At 54.1% G+C, this 26,953-nt stretch overlaps 9 protein-coding genes across 9 annotated transcripts; 3 read left to right on the top strand and 6 right to left on the bottom strand.

Annotated features, from left to right (window-relative positions):
• Nucleotides 1-1,050: 1,050 nt before the first annotated feature.
• PG997_004096 (uncharacterized protein) lies at nt 1,051-4,093 on the bottom strand (the record flags this gene model as incomplete). The annotated part of the gene is made up of 6 exons (XM_066808411.1): nt 1,051-1,882; nt 1,940-2,036; nt 2,085-2,187; nt 2,244-2,350; nt 2,405-2,906; nt 3,380-4,093. Coding segments are annotated over 6 exons (2,355 nt in total), but the record flags the coding sequence as incomplete, so codon positions are not given.
• An 877-nt stretch (nt 4,094-4,970) lies between these two features.
• PG997_004095 (beta-lactamase-like protein) lies at nt 4,971-6,026 on the bottom strand (the record flags this gene model as incomplete). Its single annotated transcript, XM_066808410.1, has 1 exon — nt 4,971-6,026. One exon carries the CDS (start codon nt 6,024-6,026, stop codon nt 4,971-4,973), a length of 1,056 nt encoding a protein of 351 aa, XP_066672028.1.
• A 1,061-nt stretch (nt 6,027-7,087) lies between these two features.
• PG997_004094 (uncharacterized protein) lies at nt 7,088-8,481 on the top strand (the record flags this gene model as incomplete). The annotated part of the gene is made up of 3 exons (XM_066808409.1): nt 7,088-7,641; nt 7,714-8,438; nt 8,465-8,481. 3 exons carry the CDS (start codon nt 7,088-7,090, stop codon nt 8,479-8,481), a joined length of 1,296 nt encoding a protein of 431 aa, XP_066672027.1.
• Nucleotides 8,482-9,435: 954 nt separating this feature from the next.
• On the bottom strand, nt 9,436-10,716 carry PG997_004093 (Uridylate kinase; the record flags this gene model as incomplete). Its single annotated transcript, XM_066808408.1, has 3 exons — nt 9,436-9,738; nt 9,810-10,126; nt 10,419-10,716. The coding sequence occupies 3 exons, from the start codon at nt 10,714-10,716 to the stop codon at nt 9,436-9,438; spliced, it is 918 nt and encodes a 305-aa protein (XP_066672026.1).
• A 957-nt stretch (nt 10,717-11,673) lies between these two features.
• Nucleotides 11,674-13,240, bottom strand: PG997_004092 (uncharacterized protein; the record flags this gene model as incomplete). The annotated part of the gene is made up of 3 exons (XM_066808407.1): nt 11,674-12,240; nt 12,307-12,774; nt 12,833-13,240. The coding sequence occupies 3 exons, from the start codon at nt 13,238-13,240 to the stop codon at nt 11,674-11,676; spliced, it is 1,443 nt and encodes a 480-aa protein (XP_066672025.1).
• A 3,165-nt stretch (nt 13,241-16,405) lies between these two features.
• On the top strand, nt 16,406-18,018 carry PG997_004091 (uncharacterized protein; the record flags this gene model as incomplete). The annotated part of the gene is made up of 2 exons (XM_066808406.1): nt 16,406-17,928; nt 17,988-18,018. 2 exons carry the CDS (start codon nt 16,406-16,408, stop codon nt 18,016-18,018), a joined length of 1,554 nt encoding a protein of 517 aa, XP_066672024.1.
• Nucleotides 18,019-20,145: 2,127 nt separating this feature from the next.
• On the bottom strand, nt 20,146-22,255 carry PG997_004090 (mitochondrial 54S ribosomal protein uL2m; the record flags this gene model as incomplete). The annotated part of the gene is made up of 4 exons (XM_066808405.1): nt 20,146-20,256; nt 20,313-20,386; nt 20,443-21,453; nt 22,186-22,255. 4 exons carry the CDS (start codon nt 22,253-22,255, stop codon nt 20,146-20,148), a joined length of 1,266 nt encoding a protein of 421 aa, XP_066672023.1.
• Nucleotides 22,256-23,768: 1,513 nt separating this feature from the next.
• On the top strand, nt 23,769-25,485 carry PG997_004089 (cyclin B; the record flags this gene model as incomplete). Its single annotated transcript, XM_066808404.1, has 4 exons — nt 23,769-23,780; nt 23,903-25,144; nt 25,201-25,339; nt 25,394-25,485. 4 exons carry the CDS (start codon nt 23,769-23,771, stop codon nt 25,483-25,485), a joined length of 1,485 nt encoding a protein of 494 aa, XP_066672022.1.
• An 859-nt stretch (nt 25,486-26,344) lies between these two features.
• On the bottom strand, nt 26,345-26,953 carry PG997_004088 (uncharacterized protein; the record flags this gene model as incomplete). Its single annotated transcript, XM_066808403.1, has 1 exon — nt 26,345-26,953. The coding sequence occupies one exon, from the start codon at nt 26,951-26,953 to the stop codon at nt 26,345-26,347; it is 609 nt and encodes a 202-aa protein (XP_066672021.1).

The raw sequence follows: 26,953 nt of genomic DNA, 5'->3' as shown, positions 1-26,953 counted from the left end.
GATTTTACTTTGTCATGGAGTATTCAGACGAGGAACCAGTAGTCCTCAACATCATGCTCTAGACTGTAGGTACGACCAAGAACACGCAGAAACCAACCAATGTGCGTCATCACAATATGCCTGTCCCATACATCACCATGCGTGGTTCGGGTTTTCAAGCGGCCGAGCTCTACTCGATAGTTTGCCCAAGCCCTCAAGCAGCAGGGCCAGCTTACCACAGCGACCCGGCTAAGCCTGTGTTATTATCAAGGCCCCATTTAGCCGAACCGGAAGAGACGCATTTGCGGTATTTGTTATGCCGGCTGCATTACAGCTTATCACAGCTCATCCCCAGAAATTTGCCAAAATACTCGACGGATATGCATACATAACGGAGCTGTCACGGTGCCTTCAAGTAAGGAAACCCATGGCATTTTGCTTATAGGCCTTTCATTATCGAAGGCTATTCTTGCTCATCGCGAGAGAAGATGAGGATATCGTACAAATAAGTACATAGAGAGGCTATGGGCCAAAGCTGGCGGCTGTAGCTCCCTTCTTGAAAGATAAAGCGCAACGCAGAAAATGTGAGATCAGGCAGGTGATGCCTGTGGGTATAAAGGGTGCTATCACCATTGTCTCTTCCTCTCCTTAGAAAACCCGCTTTCCTCGCTCTTTCCCTGCCACCTTGAAAGCCTTTTGAATGAAAAGGCCAAACCGCCCAGGCAAAAAAATAACAAGAATGATTGGAAGAGTCATGTACCCTTCAGCCGTGTGCCAATGCCATACCGGCTTGATTTTGGGGCCTTGCAACAAACAGGGCAGTGTTGGGAAAAGCACGCTGGGCCATCGTTATGTGAACCACGTTGCAAACCAATCCACGAGGAGCGGTTTATCTGTGAGTGGACAAACCGAGCGATGATAATGTAACGCGAATGAGGGTATAACAGAACGAACACCACCGAGTCTCTGAAGAACCATGCCAGATCGTTCAATCTCGTGCAATCACAGGGGTCAACAACCAATCCCAGCTCTACCTGATTGTCGAAAAATCCGTAGTAGTGTGTGGCGAGTTTATTTATCCACACGGAAGAGGAAATTAGCCAACCCAGCCCCTTGAGGGCCCGTTGGGCCTGCTACCCGGGGAAGCTTGGCCGGAATCTCACCATCCCCATCCGAATCGCTGTCAGACGAAGGGTCGTCATCATCGAGAACTAGAGGGGCTGCAGCTGAGCCGCTTCTGATAGCAGTAAAAGATGGGCCCCGTGCTGGTGCATCAGCCGCTGCCTCGGCCATTGCGTTGGGGTTGTTAGCTGGAGCTGGAGAAGCCTGCGCAGGAGAAGCCTGGACGGGAGAGTGGACGGGAGACTGAGGGACCGAGCGGGAAACGTGTCTGTCTACACGGTAGCCGTTCCGCTGGTATGCAGCTAGACTGTTACGAGGTGGTGGATTTGGCGAGGCTTGGTGAGATTGCTGCACATTGGTAGTCGGGTCGGCAGTCGCCGCCGTAGCGCTGGAGCCCCCAAGGCCCGACGAGTTCATGTCTGTTACTGACAGATGTTTCGTTGGAGTAAATGCCGGGTTGTTCACGGAAGGGGTAGCCGGTAGTTGAGGGATTTGTTGCGATGGCACATAAGAAGGCGTGTCCCCAAGCCCGTCATCAACACGTTGTCTCTTGCCTCCGGGAGTGCCAGTATGGCCGGTTAGCCGGATGCGCTCCGCCTCTATCTCCTCTTTTGTGCGTCTCTGTCGAAGCCGGACGCCATACTTCTTCCTGATAATCGACTGCTTTGTGGAGAAGCTGTTCTGAAGTCCTTCCAGCTTCAATTTTCTTTCATCGGGATCGGCTATCAGTTCAGCCTCCTTGAAGCGGGGGGGCATATGTCGCTTCCGCTGCCAGAAGATCCTGGTCAAGTCTCGCGCGTGTGTCGGGGTTCAGATGAGCGTAAGGATCAGTAGCAACCGCGCCCGAGGATGAAGGCGGAGCTGAGGCGCCTGGGGTTGCGGAGTTCTGCTTTGGGACGGGAGTGGACCAAGGCGGTTGCGGCTGAGCTCGTTGGCTATACGGGCTTTGCTGCTGCATTTGCGATGCAGGCTGCTGTACGTACATCGGGGTGGCCACTTGTACTGCGGGAGAGCTAGCTGGAGCAGGGGGGCTTTTGGTGTAGCTGGAGCAAAGCCGTGTGCGCCACAGACACGGTTCAGGTAATGCTAGAAGCCATGTCAGTCAGGATTCGGATAGAAGGATGTTGGCTGCTCTAACTTACCGATTTCTGCCCAACTGCTGTCACGAAACCGGCACCGCATTCGGAGCAGTTGAAGGGAAATCCGTCCGAGTTAGGAGGGTTTTGGTACATAGCTGCTTTTTGACATGCTATTGACAAGTTAGAGAAGTTCATCAGAGGATGCCATGGCAGTGGGTAGGTACTTACAAATTCGTAGGGAGGTGCGGCTGCAAATTTCCGCCAGCACAGTGGACATTGCAGACTGCTTTGCTGTTTTGGAGGCGGCGCCGGAGGCATCAGTGAGGTGGGCGAGGACCTGGCAAACTCTTGGTGTGGCATTTGTTGCTGTGCTTGCTGCTGGAACTGGTACGAATGGTTGCCCTGTATTGTAGGTGTTTGCACCGGCGGTGATGCCGTTGTCCCGTTATCCCCATTCACATCGTTGCTCTCGTACCCCAGTCGCTCGGCACGGGCCAGGGCGTCGATGAGTGAGCGAGCATCGATAGTAGCTAGACGGCGTTCCAAAGCCTTGTCGAGGAATGCATCGCTCGCCTTGTCCAGGATGGCATCAGCGACCGAGTCAAGATCGGCCGGCCCGAAATGGGCAATGATGGCGTCGTGGGACTCGGACACCATCTTGCGACCAAATTCTCTGATGCCACGACAAAGAATATCACCGTTTGCGTGATGAATTATTGCGTTCATCTCAAGTCAAGTCAGTCATATGCGTGGCGAGCAGAAAGCCCCAACGTTTTTGTTTCTCGTGTCACAACAAATTTGGGGGGTTGCGCGAGAGGAACGAATGCTTGATGAAGTGGCGGGTGGACGCAGTGGTGAATGCAAGACACTGATAGAATGGAAGTCACAACCAACAACCGCAGCTGGTCACAGTAAGAAAGAAAGAAAAAATGGAAATGGTAGGTAACGATGAGGCGTCAAGCATCAGTTGGAACACCAGACGGAAGGGGGATGGAACACCGGACGGAAGGTGAATGGTGTTTTCGGATGTGGTGTGATCTATCGAAATAGGAGGGCTTTTGGAAGGTTCGGATCTTGACGTTGAATGCATCGGGTCGTCTCCCGATCATACGGTAGGTTGGTCGGCGGCTGAGACGGTGCAGTTGAAGGAGAAAAAGAAACAACAAACGAATGACGGGTAAGACGTCTTGGGCACTTACAATGAAGGCCTGGTGAAATCCTGTCCCCAGCAATATCTTCTCCCAATTGTCCCGGGTGACTCGCCGCACTGCCTCGGGCACGGATTGCTGCACGGCGTGTGTAAGTCTGGAGAGATCGTCGTTGAACTTGGGATTCTCTCGGCCATGATCACGACCCGGCGACTGGAAGGCATTGGGGTTTTGGCTGGCAGCTCGCCGAAGGCCTACCCCGGGAGGCTCGACTATGGGCACTTTGCCTCCTTGGGGCATGGAAGTCCGGCGATCATATTGCGCCGGCGGAGGCTGCGTGGCCAATGGCGATGTCCGGGGCGGCAGAGATGCTGACGGAGGACCAGGGGTCACACCGGGGGTGGAGGCCGGCGTGAAGAGTTTGGACGGTGCCAGCGCCGATGCCGACGATGCCGATGATGCAGACGGAGGCTGCGGCTGGGCACTCGGCGGCTGTGGTGTTGCCGCTCCGGTAATTACTGCATCGGGCTCGCCCGTGACGAAAGCAGGGCCATCTCTCCTAGCGGCCCCATTAGGAACTGTCGCGAAAGTGCTGTGAGATTCTTGGTGCTGCACTGGAGATGGACTGAGCAGCGGTGCGTCATGCATGGGGGCCTCCGGAGCTGAAGTAGAGACCACTCCCTCCATCTTGTCCTGGTCCATTGGCGGATGGAAAAGTAGACCAGCTCGAATCAAGGGATGCGGCTGGATCCTGGTTGCTGCTTTGCTGGTAGTATTATAACATAAACGAACGTGCACCGAGCTGCGCTACGCTTTTACTGTTGGGATGCCCAAGCGCAACTCCAGGCCGAGCTGCAACTATATCGGGTAGACGGTACAGTCACCAGTCACGGCATTCAACGACGCCCAGAACAGGAACGGAACGGAGGATATAAACGCGGACCGGAAATGGAAACTTGGACAGAGTGCACGCGATGCCGGCGGTGATGGTGATTGCGCGCGCGTCGGGGCCCAAGCCTTTAAAAAGAGACTTTTATTTAAAAATAAATGAGTAAAGTAGAGCATTAATTAAAAGAGAAAAAAGGAGGGTGGCGGCCGTAATTATTTATCCCTGGTTTTAACCTTAGCGTTAATTTAATTGCTGTATATTAGAAAGACAAGGTCCGTGCTGCATACCTAATTAAATAACTTCCTGATGTCTGGGTCTAGTCGGACCATGGGCAACCTTATCAGCCTATACGTCGCACATCCTTTCCGGCGAAGTTTAAGCTAGTTTCGGGGAAATGACTTGCAGCTCTTCGCCTGCCTGCCTACATGTAGGTATTATATTTGGGTAAGTGGCTCTTTCCTCTTCATTCAAGACCTTTCGGCAGGCGCATGCTTATTGCTTGGTCATGGCTTGAAGCAGAATGAGATGAGATATAATATTTAGCACCCGGCAGACAGCTTGTTCCAGGTTACATGTCGGTAACCAATATGAAGGCATTAAAACGGCTACCCGCATGCATCCCGATGCCAACCAAGATGTCAAGTTTCTCGCCAAGGCCTAGCATCCTCTTGGCTGCCCAAGTTACACATGCCTTGCGAGCCCAGGCCGCTGGGCCAACTTCAAATAGCAGAATCCTCCCCGATCAGATTCCTCCTATGCTCCCTCAGCAGCCCGAACCTTGAATTTGTACTGCTCACCTCTATCCAGGTAAACGACGCGATCATGCCATCCTTCTTCGTCTACCTTGTCTTTGAACTCCGAAAGAGGCGACAAGAAGACCGAGTAGTCGTCATAGTGAATCGGGATGGTCACCTCCGGGTCCATCAGATGCATCAACTTCAGCCCCTGCTCCGCGTCCATGGTCACCATGACCAGAGGCATCTTGGGTCCCGGGATGGTCGTTCCGCCCAGGTGGATGAGCATCAAGTCGATTTTATCGTCCTGGAGTCTTTGCTTGATCTCTTTGAGCTCGTCCACGAAGAGCGTGTCCCCGGAGATGTAGATCCGGTAGCCAGTCTTGATCGCCTCGGGATCCGCCCCCGTGGCCGTGTCGTGGGCGTAACCAAGCTCGACGAGCCAGCCATTGACGGGTGGCACTGCCTGTAATAACTCATTGGCAGCGGCCAGCGCGCCTGGCGGTACGTGTTTCCCAGGCATCCCAGTCACCCGGATGGCAGACTTTCCGTCAGTGCCAGGGGTTGGCTCATTGCCGGTGTGAAGCATCACGCTCTCGAAGAAGTCCAGTTCTGTAACGCGCCCAAAAGGTTCGTCTTTCAAAGAGGTCAAGCATTTTTTGGCATGCGGTGTTGTGATGATGGGGAAGAGTCTATTGAGCGACGCCTCGACCTTCCGGTCAAAATGATCCTCGTGGTAGTGGGAGAGCAGGATGCAGTCAAGAGCCGGGAGCTCATGCAAATCGAGGGCCGGGTTGGTTAACCGTTCTGCCGAGACACCGGGGCCGAGATGGACGTGGTCTCCCGCATGGAGGAAGTTCGGATCTGTGAGGATACGAGTGCCTTGCCACTCTATAACTGTTGTCGCAGTGCCTATGAAGTAAACACTTGCATTCTCATCGCCGTTCGATTTACGGGGATGGGTATGAACTTGCTTCGCAGGCAGAGATGGTGGTTCGCCTCCAACATGTGTATGCTCTTTCAGCAGTGGTTGCCTTGCAGAGCTATACAGATGAAGATGCTGTAGGGAGCCCATGTTTTCTTATGTCCAAACACCGCCTGGCAACCTGCTGTGTATGGTACGGAGGACTCACTACGGTACATATACTCATCCTCAATCAATCTGCTTTGCGGTCGGCTCGGGGTGTAGTTCCGCAGGACAAGCGAACCTACTCGTACAAATGATGTAATGGATGGAACTCCTCCCGGAACGAACGCTCCCTCTCCAGCTTACAATCTGTTGGCAGCGAACTGCTGGTTGCAATCGACTCAATTCGGCAGGACGCAACTCCTCCTTCCATATCGGGAAATGGGACCTGTCGTGTGGACATAGTGGCACTTGGATGTCCAAGTTAATGAGAATGATGTTGGTAATATTTTCATTGGTTCTGCGCCCAATAGCAACGTGACTGCAATTGGATCGAGACAGAAATACATTGTGATACTAGCCGAAAGTCATCTTCATTTCCCGCTGGAGCTAGCATCCCCGCGTTCTGTCACGGCGGAGAATGACGGGTAGAGGCTTTCGTTGATTCTGGGCAGGCTGTTAGGTACCAACTTGGGCAAGTGGGAAGAGCAAACGTTCAAAGAACGAAGCCATATCCAAGATCCTGTTTCCTGACTGGGATTGATCCTTATGCTGGCTTCTCCAATCAAGACTGGATTAATGCATGTCCGTCCCTCTTGTTCCTGATTAAAGCATCGGTAGAATCTGTGAAGAGTGGGGCACCAAAAAGCCGGCGCGATTGGTTGGACATGGAGACAAACCCATAAAAGAGGGGAAGCCGGTGAAAGGAGGGGCAGGACGGGCTAGGTGCATGTCCCCGGTAGGCGCAACGCTCGGCTAGATAAATCATCCCACGAAAAAAATCCCCAAAATTGCTGGTGCAAGAAGATTGACGCCTTCCCGAAATATCATCGGCTCCGCCAGGCCGCCATTGAAGAACATAATTGCGAAGTCGATAGCGTACTCGAAGCTATTGGTCCCCGACAAGAGCACTGTGTCAGTCTCCATCCGCATCCAAAAGATCCTTACTCAACCTCTCAACCTACCTGTGGATCGACCAAATTCTACCTTCCCACCTGCAACCCGACAACATGGCTTCGACTTCGGTCCAGCCGCAGCTCGTCTTCGTCGATGGCACCTTCAACGAGCTGGCCCAGGAGATGGCCGACTACGTGCGCATCGGCGACGAGGTCAAGCCCCTGATCGAGAAGGACCAGCAGGACGAGATTCTTAAGAAGATCATCCTCGCCTCCTCTGCTCTGAACCAGGTCCCCGAGAAGGAGTTCACGGCCGCCTACAACCTGCTTGTCTACCTCGTCATGCAGTCCAAGAACGCCGACAAGCTGCTGCCCCGCGTCTGCGACAACCTCCTGAAGCCCATTACTTCTTCTCCCCAGAACGGCCCCGCCCTGGCCCTCGGCGCTCTTACCAACATCTTCAACATGGTCAAGCCCGATAACGAGATTCGGTTCCACATCTTCTCCTCAATCGTCCGCTTTGTCAAGCAGTACTCCATGTTCGACAACCTCAAGAAGCACCTGCGCACGCTCGACTCCTGGGTTGAGCAGTGGGAGATTGACGAGGAGGCGCAGCGAAAGCTGTACGAGGAGATTTCCGAGGTCGCATCCGACGCCGGCGATGAGCAGTAAGCGACATTCTAATTCCATACATGAACACCGTGCTAGGGATTTGTTATACTGATCATTTCTACCTACAGCACGTCATACGACTTCATCGTCAAGGCTATCAACACATTCGAGAAGGACGAGGTTTCAAGCGAAGACGCCCAGCGCCTGGCTCTGCGCGCTCTGAAGGCAGCCCTCCTTTCTCCTACTCACTACGATTTCTCAGACTTGATGAGCCTCCCGGCCGTCCAGGCCTTGGCAGACTCCCACGCTGTCTACTTCGAGCTCCTCGAGATCTTCGCCGAGAAGGATCTGGAGGACTACAACGACTTCAACGAGGAGCACGACGACTTCATCGAGAAGGAGCACCTGGACGCCGATCTGCTGCACCGCAAGATCCGCCTCCTCACATTTGCCTCGCTCGCCGCGTCGCAGCCGTCTCGTGAGATCCCTTACAAGCTCATCACCAAGGCTCTGCAAATCCCCGAGAACGAGATCGAGCTGTGGGCCATCGACGTGATTCGTGCTGGCCTCGTTGAGGGTAAGCTGTCGCAGCGCGAGCAGGTCTTCCTGGTCCACCGTACCGTCTACCGCGTCTTCGGCGAGAAGCAATGGCGTGAGCTTGGCGACAGAGTCGACGGCTGGCGCCGAACCATCGCCGCCGTTGCTGCTGCGCTGAGGAAAGAGCAGGCCAACGCCGAAGCCGCGCGCAAGCGTGAGATGGAGGAGCTCGAGCGCAAGCTCACCGGCGCCGGATTCGAGGATGGCGGTAACCGGAGAGGCGGCGACCGACGACGAGGTGGTGACCGCGACCGCAGTGATCGCCCCCGCCCAAGCCCCGAGGAGATGATGAGGATTAGATGTGTCCTACAATATAGTCCCTCTCGCTTTTTCTACGCTTCTGCAACCAAAAAAGGGGAACCCATAGGGATGGCATGGTGATTTTTCGTGGTCTAGACTTGGCGTCTGGGTTCATTGTTATGTTGTCATGATACGAAAGATGAAACGGCATTGGCATTTGACTATTTTCTGGTATGGGGAGGCGACGGCGATACATCGTGATGATTGTGCGAAGAAGAGTTCCCCGTCTATTCTCGGCATATTGAGAAAGAGGCTGCCCAAGTGGGAATGCGATTTTAATCCGTTTGGAGTAGAAGCTGATATCCCTCCCCATTCGCTTAGCATGGGGAGGAGGCATGGAGTGTAGGCCACAGTACGAGGGTCTTTCTTCGTGCCACATGGTAGACGATGAAAGCAGTACCCGAGGGAGAAGACGGCGAGCAGCTTAAGCAAGCCACGCTGCCTGTCAAAAATGGTAGAAGAGTCTTTCCATAGGGGATAGACCACTACAAATGCAAATATGATACTACTCTGAGCCCCCCTATTTTTTGAGCAGCTCGCCAACCTTCATGACTTGACTGTTTGTAGTAAAGTTAACTTATATTGAACAGTGAATACATATATAAAGGGATAAGGAAAAAGTGAGAGTCGGTATCTATTCCGACTCTGCTTAGTGTCTGTCTGTCGATGTAGTGTACGATTTATGTTACAAGTCCAAAAGAAAAGGAGGCGGGTCTGCCGTTGCGCTCGCTCTCCCACGCAAGCAGGCCCTCTGATTATATGTTTTCTCTATAGCCAACAAACCAAGCTTCCGCAACTCTTCCCAATCCAGTCGTACAATTCTTTCCTCGTCGTCGCCACCGGGACCGCATGCTGCGGGGGCGGGGCTATCTATTAGGTATCTAAATGTAGATTGTATGTGGTTGGTGTCTGGCTGTATAACAGACCACGAGTAGACAAGTCTATTGATGGGTTTAGAACTCGCGGCCGAGCTTGGCTTCGATGCGCTGCTGGGTGGTCTTGTGGACGTCCTCGGGCTTGGCGGTGCCGTCAATCTTGATGACCTTGCCCTGCTTCTCGAAGGCGTCGACGACGGGCATGGAGGTCTCGACAAAGGTGCGGAAGCGCTTGCGGATGCTCTCGGCGTTGTCGTCGGCGCGGCCGCTGGTCTTGCCGCGGTCGAGCAGGCGGCGCTCCATCTCGGCCTCGGGGCAGTCGTAGAAGAGGACGGCCTTGGCGGGGCAGACGGACTCCTCAAACTTGACGGCCTGGTCCATCTTGCGGGGAAGCCGTCGATGAGGAACTTGCCCTTCTTGCCGGCGATCTCGCCCTTGCCCGAGGGGTCGACGGTCGCCGTCATGGCGTTCTCGAGCAGCTGCACCGTCACCTCCATGGGCACGATGAGGCCGTTCTTGATGTAGTCCTTGATCATCTCGCCGAACTCGCTGCCCGCGCGGTCCTGCTCGGCGCGCAGCAGGTCGCCGGCCGACAGGTGCGTGAAGCCGTAGTCCTTGACCAGGTGGGCGCACTGCGTGCCCTTGCCGGCGCCGGGGCCGCCCAGGACGAAGACGACCGTCACGTCATCGGGGTTGAAGGTGGGTGTGGATTTGGCGGGGGCGCCGATGCGGCCGGCGGCCGTCTTGGATGCGTCGGTGGCAGGCATGTCTGTGGCTTTACCCAAGATTTAGATTAGCTTGGTTGCCGCCGATCTCCCCGACGTAATACGGAGACGGGGAGGACAAGGAGAGGGAGAGGGAGACCGAGAGGGAACCAGGAGGGAACCAGGAGGTACTCCATCAGTGAGTAACTGAGGCCACAAGTTTGCTTCGGATTGTGGTACGTAGCGCTCCTGGTAGACAACCTCGTGGATCTCTGTGATCTCTGTGATCTCTGTGCAGGTATCCAGGACGAACTAATCTTCTGTAACGAAGACACGTGGGATACAGTAGCCACTTACCAACTCTGCGCTTAACTAGGAATACGTAACCGGCAAAACCACCAGCGATGATGATGAGGAAAGGCCAGAACTTGACAGTCTGGTTCGGGGGCGGGGGCGGTTGGGAGCTGTAGGCTCTGCGGGCAGAAGATGGGTAGGTCGGGGAAGAAATAGGGGTAGTCGCTTTGGTAGCGGCAGCTCTGGAGACGCGCGACGCAGAGGACGACGAGACAAAGGACCGAGTGGAAGCGGAGGCCGACGAAGCGCAGAACCGGGAAGAGGCCCTGGTGGCCGCTTGCCGCCAGAGAAGACGCTGCATTGTCGCTGCGGTGCTTGCCATTGGTTCCTTCTTGAAGAGGGGTGGTGTGGTGGGATAAAAAAAAAGAGTGTTGGTGTGTTGCAAGGCAAAAAGGCAAGGAATGAGTGTCTTGCTTGCTTGCCTGCTTGCTCTCTCCTTGGTTTCTGTCTGTTAGTGACGCGCCTGCTTTTTGCCCACTGGCTTTCCTCCTGCACTTTTGGCCCTTGGCTCTTGGCTCTTGACTCAATCGAGACAAGGGCACCCTAAACTTGGCCCAGTTGGGGGTGGGTCAATCGTTATTACCCCGTTAGAGCATCGAGGCCAGCTGTCGCCAACGCCAACATGCGAACCCTCGAGTTGGCCAGCGTCAAAGATCAATAGATCGAACCATGATCAAATGATTTGATGTGTTGTTCTTCGGCCATGCATTTATACTATACTCTTTCTTTTTTCTTTTAGCTATAGGTAATCCAGCATAGTTTCTTGCTTGAGGTTTTTTGGGGGTTGGTATTCATTCACAGCAAGCAAGTACACCCATAAAACATCCAGTTCCAAGAGATAATGCTCGAGTCTTTGGTATACTCCTCATATGAGGCTGCAATTTGCTATGTAATGTTTCTTCTGGCTTTCTCTTTGATTGTACAGAGGTGTGTAATTACATTGTATATGAAAAGTTGACGGGCCTCGGCGCACATAAAGCGTTGCGCAGGCAAATGTCGTAGCGATAGTAAAAGAAGTGTCCAGGGGTGGCAGACCGCCAAAATGTCCATCATTCCCCCGCCCAGGTATCATCCCATATAGAACGCCGTTGTTGTTCCCAAGTTAAGCAAAGCTGACCACCCATCCAAAACATATACAGACTCCATCAGCTCAGCTGAAATAAGAGGGATGTACTCTTAGTTTTTTTTTCTTCGAGTTCCCAATCATCATTAATCATCAACTCCCCCTTTCCGCCGTTCAACCTGCCGTGCCTGGCGCTTATCGGTAGATCGGCCTGTTGGCTGCGTCCGCGTACGCCCCCGGGATCGGTACAGAGTCGTACTGCTGCTCGCCCGGTGCTGTGAAGTCAAAGTTCTGTACTGGTGCCGTAGGCGTATCGGAGGTGCGGAGCGCCCCTGTGCCCATTCTCGGCGTCGCACTCGGTGCCTTCTTGGGCGGTGCTTGCAGGCTGAATGGCTTGCTCTCGCTCTGCGGTGAGGCAGCCTGGGCAAAAGACGACGACGGCTCGGCCATGTTGTTGGCCGGTGCGAAGCTCGGCTGTGGCTGCTCCGAAATCTCGCCCATAGACTTGTAGGCCGAAGGCGGGAACCGCGGCGACAGTGCATACTGGGAGAAGGCCGGAGACTTGGGTCCAAAGCCAGGGGTGTTGGGAGCCGACTGGGATCGCAGCTGCGCAAGGTACAAATCGGAGCGAGCCCGGTCACGCATGTCCATCGACTTCGCCAGGCGGCGCTTGGTGTAGTATCGGTAGAAGATGACGCTGTAGAGGGAGATGCTGATGACTTCGATAACGACCTCAATGATGATGCAGATCAAGGTCCAGTTCTGGTTAGAAAGTTAGTGTCAGCGTCCAGCCACGTATTCGATATTGTAGATTGATAACTGGCTTACCTGAAGTCTGCATACGAGCGCGTAGTCGACCTTGTCCGAGAAGACTTCGGATCGGTGATTCTGGACGCAAGCCCATCCCCACATATCCTTGTTGCCGCTGTTATTCCTCGTGAATTGTAGAACGCCAGCAGCGATGGCCCAGATGATCATGTTGAAGATGAACCAGCCAACCGCGAACAGGGTGTAGTAGACGCCGACCTTCTCGGCTCGATGGTGACCACCCCGGCAGTAGCCGATGAAGATGAGAACGCAGATAAACAAGTTCAGGCAAGCTGCGGCCAGTACGACCTTCTGAGGCCAGGAATTCGTGTTCTCTGCCCATGGCGGGAGACCGTTCTGAGCCGGCAGTGCCTTGGTCGCGTTGAAGATGGCAAATGAGGACGTGAGCATGGAAAGAATGATGAGACTGCAGCTGAAGTTGACGCCACGAAGCGCAAACTTGGCGAACCTCACTCTCGTCTTGATGGCCTGCAATCGAGTTAGCACGTCTGTTTGACTGTATAGTTTCAATGGCGACCAAACTAACAAGATCCTTTGCTTGCTCCTTCTCCGTGTCCTGCTCACGCTTGCCGAGGATCTCTTCTTCCCTGAAGGTCGGGCTCAAGGGGTTGTCGAACCTCCTGGCTGGCGTCCCGGGGACTTTCATGGCGCTCTTCAAGGGAGTCATGGGTACAGTGGCCGTCGACTCTTTTGTCGCAGGGTTTTCGCCAATGTAACCGAAGCCCACGTCTGCCGGTTGCGCATGTGTAGCCTCTGGTGGGTCTACGAAGGGTCCCCTTCCGTCAACGGGCGAATGGATAGAGGTGGCCTCCGCGAACCTCGGTGTCCGTAGCTGCTTTAGTGATGATCCTGATGACGAAGAGCCCTGGGAGGAAGTTCGAGAAGGGGTATAGTGTTGGACGGCGGGCCGCCTCCTATCATCGGAGGAACTCATTTTGTGGTGTGTGATATAGTGAGGATGAGATGAAAGAAAGTGATGATCTATACAACCGACAACCAGGCAGTGTATATATGCGGCTAAGAAAGGAGACTGATATGCAAGTGTTCAAGATACGGCTGAAGCAACTTGGGTGAAGGTTACGAATGGAGAGACCAGCTGTCGAGAGAAGGAAGATTTCCCCGGGCTGAGCACTTGGGGCCAGAGGCGATTTTGTGTAGACGCCGGTCTGGTGTATGTGCCACCCAGCCTATCTTAAGCTGCCGCTGCATGGGCCCGTTAGCTGTGGAGGTCATGCCATGCAAGAGTCAATGAGATTGCTCACAAGGAACAGGCCTGATGGGAAGCCGGTGACGGGTTCTGATAGGGCGGCTAGAACGACGCTCCAATTTCTGAGTGGGCGATACGTCCAAATAGACGCCCACAGGGTGACGGAGTGGCGCCGTGCTGCTTGCCCCGTTCGTTCGTTCGTTCGTTCGTTAGATCGCGAAACCTCGGATCAAACTGTGAGGCGGTTGCTATAATTCTCGTTGTCACAGACTGCGGAAGACGATGGGAGAAGAAGGGGACGAGCAGGTATGGTGTGAACTCGAGAACAGAAGCGGGAGTCACAGTCGTTGGCCGGTAAGATGGGAAAAGGCTGGGTATATTAGAGAGGCCAGAGATGAGGGGCACCTTGTCCATCGCTATGGATGGATGGGTATACGTGGACGACTGTTAATAAGAAGCAACGTTCGGCTGCAAAGTACTACTGAACACTGCATGCTACTCGCCCGCCGGCTTACCGAAATCTACCTCCTATACCAACCTAGCAGCATATTGAAGCAGGCGTGGAGGGTACACTCGCCCCCCGGGAGCTGGCAGTGGGTGCAATTCCGTTTGGGCGGTACGATTTTTTCTCTCTGACTCGCATTGGCGCCCTGGTCAGTCATTGCAGTCAACAGCAGTCGAGCATGCCAAGCGCGAATCAAAAGCGATGGCCATTCGGGGGGGGTTTCTGGCAGTCTGGGACTCTGGCGTGGTCAATCTGCCAAAACTAGTGCAAAGGACGAGAAAAGCGAGAAAAGCGAGAAAAGCGAGGTATTCGCATATGGTTGGGTGTGCGGTTGGATGCAACGAACCAACCAGAGCAGGGCTGGGAGCGCCTCGACCAACCCCTGTCGCGGATCGGCAGGCATGATAGGTCGGGGAGCTCCAAGACCCCTGCGGAGACTCGAGCCCCGTGGCCAATCAGAGGCCAGAGTCATGTGATTGCCGCCTGTCCTTGTTGCATGGGGTCGAAAACATGGGCGGTAAGCTGAGCAAACGAGCAACGAGCGCCAGGCAATTGAACATGAAGCAAGCAGGTACGGCAGGTAGGCAGGCAGGGGTGCGCCAACCTTGGGCGTGTGGTGTGTTGGCTAAGGTTCGCCTTGAACTCCGTTTCGTTTCCTCCTCCTCTCATCTCTGTACCTAGGGTGCTATGAGAGAGAGATGAAGCCCGAACCAACTGGCTGTGCAAACAAGATATCAGTCAACAGGCAATGACCGATATCGTAAGTTTGGCTCTATCGCTTGAACTAGGATCCGAGCTTCAATATTGATGCATCATATCCATGAGATGAGAACTTGCCCGTGAAGGTGCTCAGTATGGCCTGATCCGTAAGCATCCATATCCATATCAACATTGAACCCTGACGTAGCAGTGTGCGTGCATACTATCGCTGCTGCTGCTTGTAAGCTGCCTCCCAGCTATTTTTGCGAAGCGAAAGTACAGCAGGCAGCTTGTTGCAACCCCAAGACGCGACGCCATTCACAGAGTGGTGCACTTTGTAGGCCAAATTTGCGCACCACATAAGCACTAGAAAACCACCCTCCGTCCTCATTGGAAAATCCACTATAGCCGGGTGAGTCCGTCCAGACTCTCGGGGAGGTCATGAGCGAAAAGGGAATCGATCCTTTGCCGTCCCCATGGTGGGTGACATTGACAATCGAATTGGAGGCATTCCTCGATTGTTCAGTCGGCAGAGAGAGCTCTTTCTGGTCTGTGCCAAGAGCTGGGATAAATTTCCAAGGTTGTTTTATTTTTAGCTACAGCCATCCCCCTCCTTCGGCCCATCCCCTCCCCATCTAGCCATTTGGAGCCCATCTAGAATCGTGAGTTGACCTTGGGAAACGTCTTCATCAATGTCAGCCTTCAGCAACCATCATTGCGACCATGTGCTCGTCGCTTTCGAGATATCCTGCCGGAATAAGGAGACATGGGATATATTTATCTCTTGTCATCGTCACTTACGGTTTCGCCATCCAGCTACCACCAAACAGTGCTAGCGGGTGTTTCTGGCCAAATTTAGGCATCTTTGTTGAATCTCGGTTAAATCTCTATTGATTTACCTCAGGGCAGAACCGTGTTGAACATGCGGTAGGTGCCAAGAGCCGGCCCGACAGGCTTTGGTTGCTGTGACCAGAAGGCGAACATGGCGATCGACTCTACTTCTACGTCAGAGCGAAATGAACGGCAGTTGTCTGACATTATTCTGGTCGATGAATGCCAAGCGACTGCTTTGGATTAGCAAGTAGTATTATAAGAGCTTCACATGCCCAAGGCACCTCTTTCGCTTGAGGCTGGCGTGAAATACGGCACAGGATCTCTAGTCCTGGCAATCATCGCGTCATGTTTTCCACCATTGATCCGGGGAACCTCAAGTCCTGACCCATGGTATTTATTGTTCAGACTTGTGCTTGCAGTTCACACACATGGCACCCATGAGTTGCACAGTTGTTCGACGAACAAAGTCATTATGGACTCGGTCAATGAGCCTGTTGATATAAAGACCTTTTGTTATGTATAAGTATGGGTGGCATTGTCAACTCAATCCTCCAGGACACCAAGTCCTGAGAGCTAATTCACTGTCCTGAGCAAATATCTTGGGTACTTGAATAATCAGTGGCTTGGTCTTGTGGCTTGAGCTGCCTAAGCCCCATCACCCATAGTGGGGTAATGCCCCTCGGTTCACTTGAGTCATCGTTACTACGAGCGCCAATCCATGATTGTAGATGCACACTAAATTTGAAGAAAATCAAGACCTCCATCCCACCACCTCAAATCCGACCCAAGCTCGGCCAGTAAAGTTGCCTCCACCACCACCTCACTTACCTGTCGCAACTTATCGCACCGCAATCATGGCGACTACCAGCGACAAATTCGGCAACGATGTAGCCGAGTCCGACTCTGGCTCGGACAACGAGTCCATCCACGAGGGAGGAGCTGAGGGAGCTGCCGAGGAGCAGCAGGAAGAGCAGCCCCTCAAGTCGGCCATGAAGAAGACCCCCGTGGTTGCGCCCGCGCCTGTTCAGAGACCCGAGCTGCCTCCCCAGACCGATCCGAAAGATCTCGATGTCAACTCGTTAACGCCCCTCACACCTGAAATTATCGCACGCCAAGCAACCATCAACATTGGTACCATCGGCCACGTCGCCCACGGAAAGTCCACAGTCGTCAAGGCCATCTCTGGCGTCCAGACCGTTCGCTTCAAGAACGAGCTGATCCGAAACATTACCATCAAGTTGGGTTATGCCAACGCCAAGATCTACAAGTGCGACAACCAAGAGTGCCCGCGGCCTACGTGCTTCAGAAGCTACAAGAGCGAGAAGGAGGTTGACCCGCCGTGCGAGCGCGAGGGATGCAGCGGTACCTACCGGCTGTTGCGCCATGTCTCCTTCGTCGATTGCCCTGGTCACGATATTCTCATGAGCACTATGTTGTCGGGTGCCGCCGTCATGGACGCCGCTCTGCTGCTGATCGCTGGTAACGAATCTGTACCCCAGCCTCAAACCTCGGAGCATTTGGCCGCCATCGAGATCATGAAGCTCGATAAGATCATCATCCTTCAGAACAAGGTCGATCTGATGCGGGAAGAGGCCGCTCTCCAGCACTACCAGTCCATCCTGAAGTTCGTCCGAGGCACGCCTGCTGCCAAGTCCCCCATCATCCCCATTTCCGCTCAGCTGAAGTTCAACATTGATGCTATCAACGAGGCCATTGTCAACACCATCCCTGTCCCCCCCAGAGACTTTACTCAGGACCCCCACATGATGGTTATTCGATCTTTCGATGTCAACAAGCCTGGTGCCGAGATTGAGGACTTGAAGGGAGGAGTTGCTGGTGGAAGTATTCTCCATGGTGTATTGAAGCTGGGAGATGAAATCGAGATTCGCCCCGGTATTGTCACGCGAGATGACAAGGGTAACCTGCAGTGCAAGCCCATTGTGAGCCGAATCGTCTCGCTCAACTCCGAGTTCAACGACCTCAAGTACGCCGTTCCCGGTGGCTTGATCGGTGTTGGTACAAGGATCGACCCTACCCTGTGCAGAGCCGATCGTCTTGTCGGTTTCGTTCTGGGTCTCAAGGGCCGTCTTCCTGCCATTTACAGCGAGATCGAGGTCAACTTCTACCTGCTCAAGAGACTGCTTGGTGTTCGGACGGCGGATGGCAAGCAGGCCAAGGTTGCCAAGCTGGCCAAGAACGAGGTTCTCATGGTCAACATTGGCTCAACATCGACTGGTGCGAAGGTTGCTGCTATCAAGCAGGATGCCGCGAAGCTGTCTCTGACCTCGCCTGCATGCACAAACCTCGGGGAGAAGATCGCGCTTTCTCGGCGTATCGAGAAGCATTGGCGTCTGATCGGTTGGGCAACTATTACTGCGTAAGAAACCCCCCATTGTCCTTGATTTTCAACCCAGCGTTACTGACTGAACTATTTAGTGGAAACACCCTCGAGCCTGTCATGTCGTAGATGCTATATACGCATCACAGACCACCGGATATAGGCGGAGACACTGGCTCACATGTATGTAGACAGTAGTATGAAACATCAGGTAGACAAAAAGCGCCATTCATGATTCTCATTAACTTTCTTTGTCTTTCCGTGATTGGACGTTTCGCACTAAAGCCTATTATCCTATTGATGGCGGAAGCCTGCTTTGGTACAATACTTTCTGCAAAGGATTGACGGATCTTTCGTCTAGCAGGGCATTATATATGTCTTCTTGTGGACTAAACGTTAAGCTCTTGGCAATGAATAGCCCCTGGCCCATACCGTCCGTATCGGAATAACATGGTGGGAGCAGCGCTTTTGCCATCAAGGGGTATATAATAGCCACGTGGAGTAAACCAACCTACGATACCCCTGAACAGACACCGAACCCATTGCTCTCTACGTAAATGAATGGTTAGCAGCAAAGGAAAAGAGGAGGGTTCCATCGTTTTCCTTCAAGTCTCTGGCGAAGCCGTTACTTGCCTAATCTGAGCCGCTACTGTCACCTACACCGCCAAGTCTTTACATGCAGGCATCCAATAGATCATCCAAGGCACGCCTCCAAGATGAATGGGTTCATCAATAGCTACAGTATACTAGATCCCGTGGCCCTAGACAGCGCTGCAGGAACTACAGCCTGCAGATCTATAATGACCGCATCAAGGCATCTGGCGCCACCCGGGAGCCATCCGGGCCGGGGTCCCCGCCGCCGACGGCTTCACGCTGGCCTGGGGGCGACGACTTCTAGGGCGATTCGGAGATGTTGAACCCAAGGCCGAGAACGAGCTCCTCACCGCGAGCACAACGCCCGGATGGCGTGATCAACTTCGGACCTACAAAGATTAGCCTATGTAGCTGTCAAGGCGGCGGTGTACAACCGAGGAAGACTTCGGCTCGAGTTGCTTAGCGATGCTTCTAACACAGAACAGCCACCGGTGAGGGGGCCAAAAGAGATGATCCTTTTTCTCGTATACGCCCGACGCAGCAGCCACGCTCCCAGTGAGGACGAGAATCCCGTGCTTCTGCCTCTCCACTTTCCCAGAAGTCGGGCTATGGGGCGGTGAGGCCTGAACCACCGAATCAACATCCGACGCCTTCTGCCCGGCACTGCACCGTCAACAACAGTAGCAATAACATGCACGCTATAAGTGGTAGTTGCTGATGAAGTGTCAGCCCGACTGATGCAAGACATATATCTATCGGTTTAGCCACCGCTCCGGCCACCGCTCCGAGATGGGACCACAAAAAGAGGCACCCCCCGTTCAGGAACGACAGGCCCCCAGGACAACGGAACTGCATAAGTGAATATCAAAGGATAATGAATTAGGAGGCCTTATGGGAAAAACTGTCAGCGGAGCTGTCATGATCATCTAGAGGCCTGTGGGTGTTCTCTCGAGGGGCGTTGCCGGGCCACCTATTCATCCTGTCGTCCCATGCGTACCTATAAGGCTGGACGTGGACCCTTGTTCTACTATTGACGTGACTCGCAATCCACAGGCTCCAGGGCCGTATTACAACGTGTTTGCTCAGATTTCAATATCCGGATCGAAATCCTAAGGCTCCCCGTTCTGCTTTCAACAGGGGCCCACCGACGGCGATAGGCATTATGTGTACATATGTCGCTGCGTTGCCTCCTTTTTAAATTAACAATTTCACTATTGAGACCCGCCGCTAGGTATTGGCCCGGCCCCTGTTGCATTATGGCTCTTCCGCGCCCCTTGTGCTGCCATGAAACCTATTACTGCTGACGCGAATCTACATATGTCCCCAGACGAAGCACAAGTGGCCTAGGCATTTCTACATATCCTCATGAACCAGGCTTCAAGAGGGCCTCGATGCCTTCATAAGGTAAAATGGAATGTTGAGCAGTTCTAGAAATGCAAGCAATGTCGTGCTCGGCGCATGGACAAGCCCTGCGCTTTGCTGTACCTGGCACATGGTACCAGCAGAAGAGGCAACCAAGGGTATAATGGCGGCATAGCATATCACGTGTCTTGGATGATTGTTGTATTGTACAGCTCTTTATACAGAGGTCTACATCCAGACATTGAGGGTCCTGATTCGTACAGGTGGATATACAGTGAGATGCGACTTTCGAGTCTGTGTCTATGCCTGCTTGCCCTTCTTGTCTCTGCGCTTTCCGTGGTTGCGTACTCTGGGAACAACAACCCATTTGTTGACATTGCTTGTTCTGCGAGTCTTTTTTCCACCTTTGGCCTGAAGTATGGGTCAGCTATGACAGGGATCTGGGCGATGTTGAGAAGGCAACGTACCAGTCGTCCCCAGGGACTGACGGGGTTTCGGTTACCCTTCGACTTACCACGGCCACCACCGTGGGGATGGTCAACTGCAAATCCCATTAGCAACAAGACATACGGAAAAAACGGTGGAACGAAGACATACCCTTGTTCATGGCCACACCACGCACTGTAGGCCTTATGTTCAACCATCGACTCCTTCCAGCCTTACCAAGTTGGCGGTACTGGTGATGGGGGTTGCTGGCCACTCCGATAGTGGCGCATGCGTCTTTGCTGCACTTTCTGACTTCACCACTCTGTAACCGGACGTTGACATACTTGCCCGTTACCACCTTCACACCGTCTGCTGTGGTCTCTTCCTCTTTGGAGTCCACAACGGCGTAGGTACCGGCACTTCTACAGAAGACGGCCCCGCCCTTCGGGTGCGAGCCAACGTTGAAGACCGGTGTACCAACGGGAATCAGATGCAGCGGAAGACAGTTGCCTCGATGGGCAGTCTTGGCAGCCAAAATACCGGGATCGATGATGCCACCCATGCTAGCGAGGAGGTCCTCGGGGATTCCAGATCGATAGCTCTGCACAACGTCTCCGGTCCTTGTCCCGTCCGGTGCGATGATATATGACTTGGCGCCGGTGAGCTCTTCGGTCAAAAGCGCAATGTGGGCGCTGCGGTTCGGGTCGTACTCGATGCGTTCGACGATATGCGGCCCGGGGGCCCAGCGGGAAAAGTCGACGGTACGTATCCTGCGTTTGTGACCACCTCCACGATGTCTCACAGTGATGCGGCCATGGCAGTTCCTACCACCCTTGCCCATTCCCTTCTTGGGGAAGGTCAATGGGAGGAACGGCCGTCCTTTCCATAAGTGGTCGTTGATGGGCCGCTTGAGATGCCGCACACCAGGGGTCCGGGGCTTGTAGGTCCGCAAGATGACGGTGGATTGGCGGTCCTGCGAATACTGAGGTCTGTCGGAGGCGAAGCTGCTCGGGCTGGGGACGGAGGTGGTGACAGGCTCAACGCCGGTCTGGATCTGGGCGGAATAGCGGCGGAGGAATGCGGCGCTCGGCGACCATTGGCAGCTCGCCAACAGCGAGCGAGGCGCTTTTTGGCGAACAGCCTGGGTTGCAACATCATGGCACGCCAGCCAACAGCTGCCACCTAGGCGAACAGAGTATATCTAAAAGATTGTTGTTGGGCCGCTGCAAGCTCCGTGTCACCCTTCGCTATACTTGATCGGCGCATAGGAACTGAAGCCGCTCGTGTAATTTTCCCTGGTCCCTAGGGTCGCATCAATTGGATCGATAGCTCGTGGAGCTTAGGTTGTTCCTGCCCCGGGCAATTGAATTGATCAGTGATCAATTGATGGGCCCCTCCCTCAGCCCGACCGACCGACCGACTGCTGCCCTGCACTCAACTTGACTGACTGATGGATTGAAAAAAGCTTATTGACGGGAGTACACCGCGGGAGGTACCTACCCTACCACCTACCTATTGATTGACGGTAGGTACTACTACCACCACCACCACCTTTAAATTTAGGGCGGTTCAAGCTACCGGGAATTAATTAGCAAACGCGGTATATACGCCACAGGCACTCCCGGACTGGGACAAGCCACACTTCTCAGATCCCAACGCGGGAAGCCGCAGACGCGTCCAAACGGGTGGAGCGCCCGAAGGCGACAGGGGTGCCCAGGCCCGGCGTTGCTCCGCTGTTGCTATTGACAAAAATGCGAGAAGTGGGACTCGCATCGCTGGTTTCTAGGGAGAACCGGGCGGGACCTGCGACAATTGGGGGAGCGCGTCAGTCGAAACGACGGAACAGCAGGAAATAAATCAGGGAAAAGGCCAAGGGTGGCAGTCGACATCGGTCGCCCGCTGGACCACGGTTACGTAGCTCGACGGGACTTTGTTGTTGTTCAGGTCCTGTCTGGCGTATCGTGTCGTCGTATTCTAACCGCATCGTGTATCCGGCTCCTCTTCCTCTTCCTCTATCCGTCCTTCCCCCAGATATCCAGCGATCCTCGCTGGGCTATGGAAGGTGTATAATAATAATAATGTGTGTATAAATAGGCCTGTTGCAATCCGTCCATAAATGTATACCTCCCAAATTGTGACACCTCCTCCCTCCCGGTCCATGCTCCAGTCCTGTCGGTTCTTTAGACAACCTGAAATTAGAGTCAAGCGCATTCCAATCTTAAAGTACAGACCTGTTCTGTCGTTCTAGTCGGCTTCTACCTCCTCCTCCCTTGGGCCCTCCAGCTGCAGCGGCGACGAACCGACGGAAAGCATCGAATATTCACATTCACAGATTGGATATCGAGTTTCCCAGCCACAGCACGCACAGCATCCAAACCTGATCCTGATCCGTGTGCCAGCTGGACACGCTTTTTTTTTTTTTTTTTTTTTTCCTCCTCGCTGCTACGTCTCTGCTGGGTCTACGTCGTCGTGACCTAACTCCACCAGCCCAGAAGACGCGCTGGGCTAGTCGCTAGTGGGCTAGCAGCTACTTTTTGTGCCTAGCATAAGCACGTCTCCAACGCTTGGCACCGACCAAGTTGCAGGCGCACCCGCGTAACCGCTCGCCCTCACACGCTCCGCGCCCGGGATCAGACTGCAAACCCGCACCAGGACCTGCACCAGGACCTGCACCCGCTTCTTCACGCAGCAGACACGGACACAGACACACTGTGGGCAGACACCAGACGCCAGACACCACCAGACACGCTCACGTCAAAAAAAGAGAAAGAAGTAGGTACCCCCGTATCTTTTTTGCACGCCCGCTCCACTCGGTGCACGCTTTCTTTTGCGTCTTGCTTGTCTGACAAGCTAAACATTGCCCTCTCTCTCTCTCAAAACCACACCTTGTCCGTCCCGGTTCTTGTAAACATTAGAACCTCATCTACACCTCTCTACCTCTTCTCTTCCATTCATTCCACCCAACGACTCCTCCCTCCTCCCACTCCCGGACCCTCCAACAAAACCTTCATCCTCTAGACCCATTGCTCGGATTGCCTTACCGCCTCCCACAGCAACGCAACCGCGCCCAGCTCAGCCCAATCCGGTTCACTCTTTAGTAGTAGCTGACAGGTCACGCTGCCCTTCAGTTCACCAAGGGCTTGTGTTGATATCACGCAACCTCTCCACCCTCGAGGCCTCGAAAATAATATCTAAGTCCGTCTCTCCTCCTCGCCAAGAGAGCCAATGCCTCTCCAGCCCAGCTGTCCCGTCCTGCCCTCTTCTGCTGCTGCTCTTGCATCGCGTCGGGCACGTGTTGCATCATGCCCGGCGTGTTGAAGGCGCTCCTTAGCAGTCGCCCCACATCTTTTCTCCCTAGCTCTCTATAACAGCACACACGCACACCCACACTACCTTGACAACAACCACCTCCCAAGCCTCCCCAGCTGACCTGATTTGTTCCAGTACAACCTTGAGATCGAATTGAACCTCCGTTACAGTGTTCTTCAATCAGCAATATGCCTGCCGTTGTAAGTAGAAACCCTCGCGAAAAATACACGTCCAGCTACGCGTGTCTCAAAAAGCCATACCTCTTGAAACACGAAACAAAAAGTCGCGTCTACGAATCTCACTGACTGATTTACGTGCAAAGGGACGTACGACGAGGCAACGCGGCGTCTTGAACGAGAATGACGAGAACGGTGCTCCGGCGCGCATGACGCGTGCTAAGGCCGCCGCACTCGAAGTCGAAGTCACTACTAAGCCTCTGCAATCCAAGAAGTCAGCAGTAAACGCCAACCCCACCACTACTCGAACGAAACGAAGTGCTCTGGGAGATGTCACCAACGCGGGCAAGAGCGAGGTTGTCGAGGGCAAGAAGCCCGCTGCCACCAAGACGGCAGGTCTCGTCTCCAAGGCTAGCTACCCTGTCGGTGTGAAGAAGACCACTCGCGCTGCCGCAGCCCGAGCTCCCGTAGCTACCAAAGAGGCCGCCCCCAAGGCCCGAACCGGAAGCGGTGTCGGCAGTGCCAATGCCGCCAACACCACGCAGAAGAGGAAGGTTCTTTCCAGCACAGCTGTTAAGCCCGATGTTGTCGCCCAGGAGGAGCCGGCCCGCAAGAAGCCTTTCAACCCAGATGCCGAGAACCAGACGAAGCCCCAGACGAAACTCGCCAAGGTCGAAGAAGTCCCCGAGAAGGTTGTCAAGGTCGTCGACGATGTCAAGCCCGAGCCCGCAGACGAGAAGGACATCTACCCGCCTGGTGTCACCAACCTGGACAGCGAGGATATGGATGATCCCTTGATGGCTGCCGAGTATGCCACAGAAATCTTCGAGTACCTGCGCGATCTGGAAGTCAAGTCCGTGCCCAACCCCGAGTACATGGAGCACCAAGATGATCTTGAGTGGAAGACGCGAGGCATTCTTGTCGACTGGTTGATTGAAGTGCACACCCGCTTCCACCTTCTGCCGGAAACCCTTTTCCTGGCCGTCAACATCATTGACCGTTTCCTGTCGGCCAAGGTTGTCCAGCTTGACCGCCTGCAGCTGGTTGGCATCACCGCCATGTTCATTGCCTCCAAGTACGAGGAGGTTCTCTCCCCTCACGTTCAGAACTTTGTGCATGTCGCCGATGATGGCTTCACCGAGGCCGAGATCCTCAGTGCTGAGCGGTTCATCCTGGGAACCCTCGAGTATGATTTAAGCTACCCGAATCCCATGAACTTCCTGCGTCGTATCTCCAAGGCGGACAACTATGACATCCAGTCTCGGACGATAGGGAAGTACCTGATGGAGATCAGCCTGCTCGATCACCGTTTCATGGCATACAGGCCCAGCCACGTCGCTGCCGCTGCCATGTTCCTGGCTCGCATGATACTCGATCGAGGTGAATGGGTAAGTTGATAAGCCCCCATTTCCCTTTCGCCGCTCACTTGGCTAACCTAGTGCAGGACCCAACTCTGTCTTACTATGCTGGCTACACAGAGGAGGAGATTGAGCCCGTCTTCGAACTTATGGTCGACTACCTTGCCCGGCCCGTTATCCATGAGGCATTCTACAAGAAATATGCTAGCAAGAAGTTCTTGAAAGGTGAGAACCCAATCCTAACTGCTTCTATCCTGTCGCGTTCTAACAGTGATCTAGCATCTCTGCTCACGCGTCAATGGGCCAAGAAGAACGCCCCCATCTTCGGCATCACCGACACGAGCCTTTCTTTGGACGAGATCTCGTCCTAAGACTTGTGTGGGTGTTTGCTTTACACCTACGCGAGCCTATTTCACCGCGATGATACTTTTATGTCGAGTGTTCTGTAATGTCTCAGGATACCCCTGGACCTTGGATGGTCCTCACGATAATTCCTTGCATGATGCTCTAGACCGACGATTCTCACACACCACTACACATACTCGACCCCCCTTGTTCTGGACTCGGGTGTGGTGGTCTTCTCCCAGCATCCTGAGCCTTCTTGGGGTTCTCGATTTTTGACAGCCTGCGGCTGGCTGTTGTTGTTTTGCGTGCATCTCCGTTATTCTTAGTACTTTGGCCCCTTTTTTTCTGCCATCTGTTGATGATGCATGGCGTATGCGGCAAAGGGGCGTCTAGGAGTCAAAGGAGGGTGGCGTCCTTGATTTTGTTGTTTTGATTAGCATATTTTCCCGACGGAGCCGTTTTGGTCCTGTCTATAACCTATCTGGTCTACAGGGCATCGTTCACAGTTTTGCTGCTGGTTCGGCTCTTTCACGCGAAGTGGGAGAAGTCGTCGCCAGTCCAACTATGTTGGCTTTGCTATAGTTGCGTGAGAGTAACAGTTAAGCAACGATAGCTGGATCGGTGCAGTCGGCTGCATGGGGATGGGGGGCTTGGAAGGGAATGTGTGATGTGTACATTCATGTTACTTGTTGGACTTAGAATACGGTTTATGGACGAATGGACAAATAAAATTCGGCGTACTGCATGATCTTACTTGCCCTCCTGTCACAGCTCGTGTCGAACCTGCCCCTTTCGTTCTCTGGTGTGCTCCTCGGCCACTCTTACTATTGTCTGATTCAGTATTGACACCATCTCCCCGTTGTGTTGCTGCTCAGTGCATTAGCATTACTCTGCAGTGTTCTCATTGCCAACACCATCTTCAGGCGTGTTGCTGTCTGCTGCTGCTGCACCTGCGTCCACGGCCTCTGTATCGTTGGCCGCCACGTCGTCCGCAGGCGCCTGGTCACCGCTGCCAACAGCATGAGCATCAGCTTGGGGCCTAGATACGTTTCCAGATGTGGCCATTGCCCTTGTAGCCCTGCCTGCCTTGACACCCGAATCAGGGCCGTATTTCTCCATGAGCTCTTTTCTGCCCAGCCGCTTCCGTTGCTGCCTTCTTCGTTGGGCACCCTTGTTCTCACCCTCGCGTTCCTTCTCCCCTTCTTTCTGGGTCTCGCTCTCGCCGCCACCCCGAAGACGCCATAGCATTCTCCCGACGAGCCCCGAGGGGCCGTGTTCCTGTTCCAGTTTGGCGAGGGCGTCCTTCCGGGCCTTCCCCGCCTTGTCTCGCTCCTGTTCCGCTGTCACTTTGACGCGGTGGGCGGCTTTGCGCTCCGAGGCCAGGCGGTGGAAGCCGGCTTGGCTTCGCGGGGGCACGCCGACGCCGCCGGTGAGGAACCACCAGGAGTACGGGACGGGTTTGCTTGGGGAGGGAGGGTCTCGTTGCTTGGGCAT

The sequence above is a fragment of the Apiospora hydei genome (genome assembly GCF_038363865.1).
Source record: "Apiospora hydei strain CBS 114990 chromosome Unknown utg000004l_segment0_segment0, whole genome shotgun sequence".
NCBI lineage: Eukaryota > Fungi > Ascomycota > Sordariomycetes > Amphisphaeriales > Apiosporaceae > Apiospora > Apiospora hydei.
The sequence above is the reverse complement of the archived record's forward strand: the minus strand, read 5'-3'. Positions and strand labels throughout refer to the sequence as shown.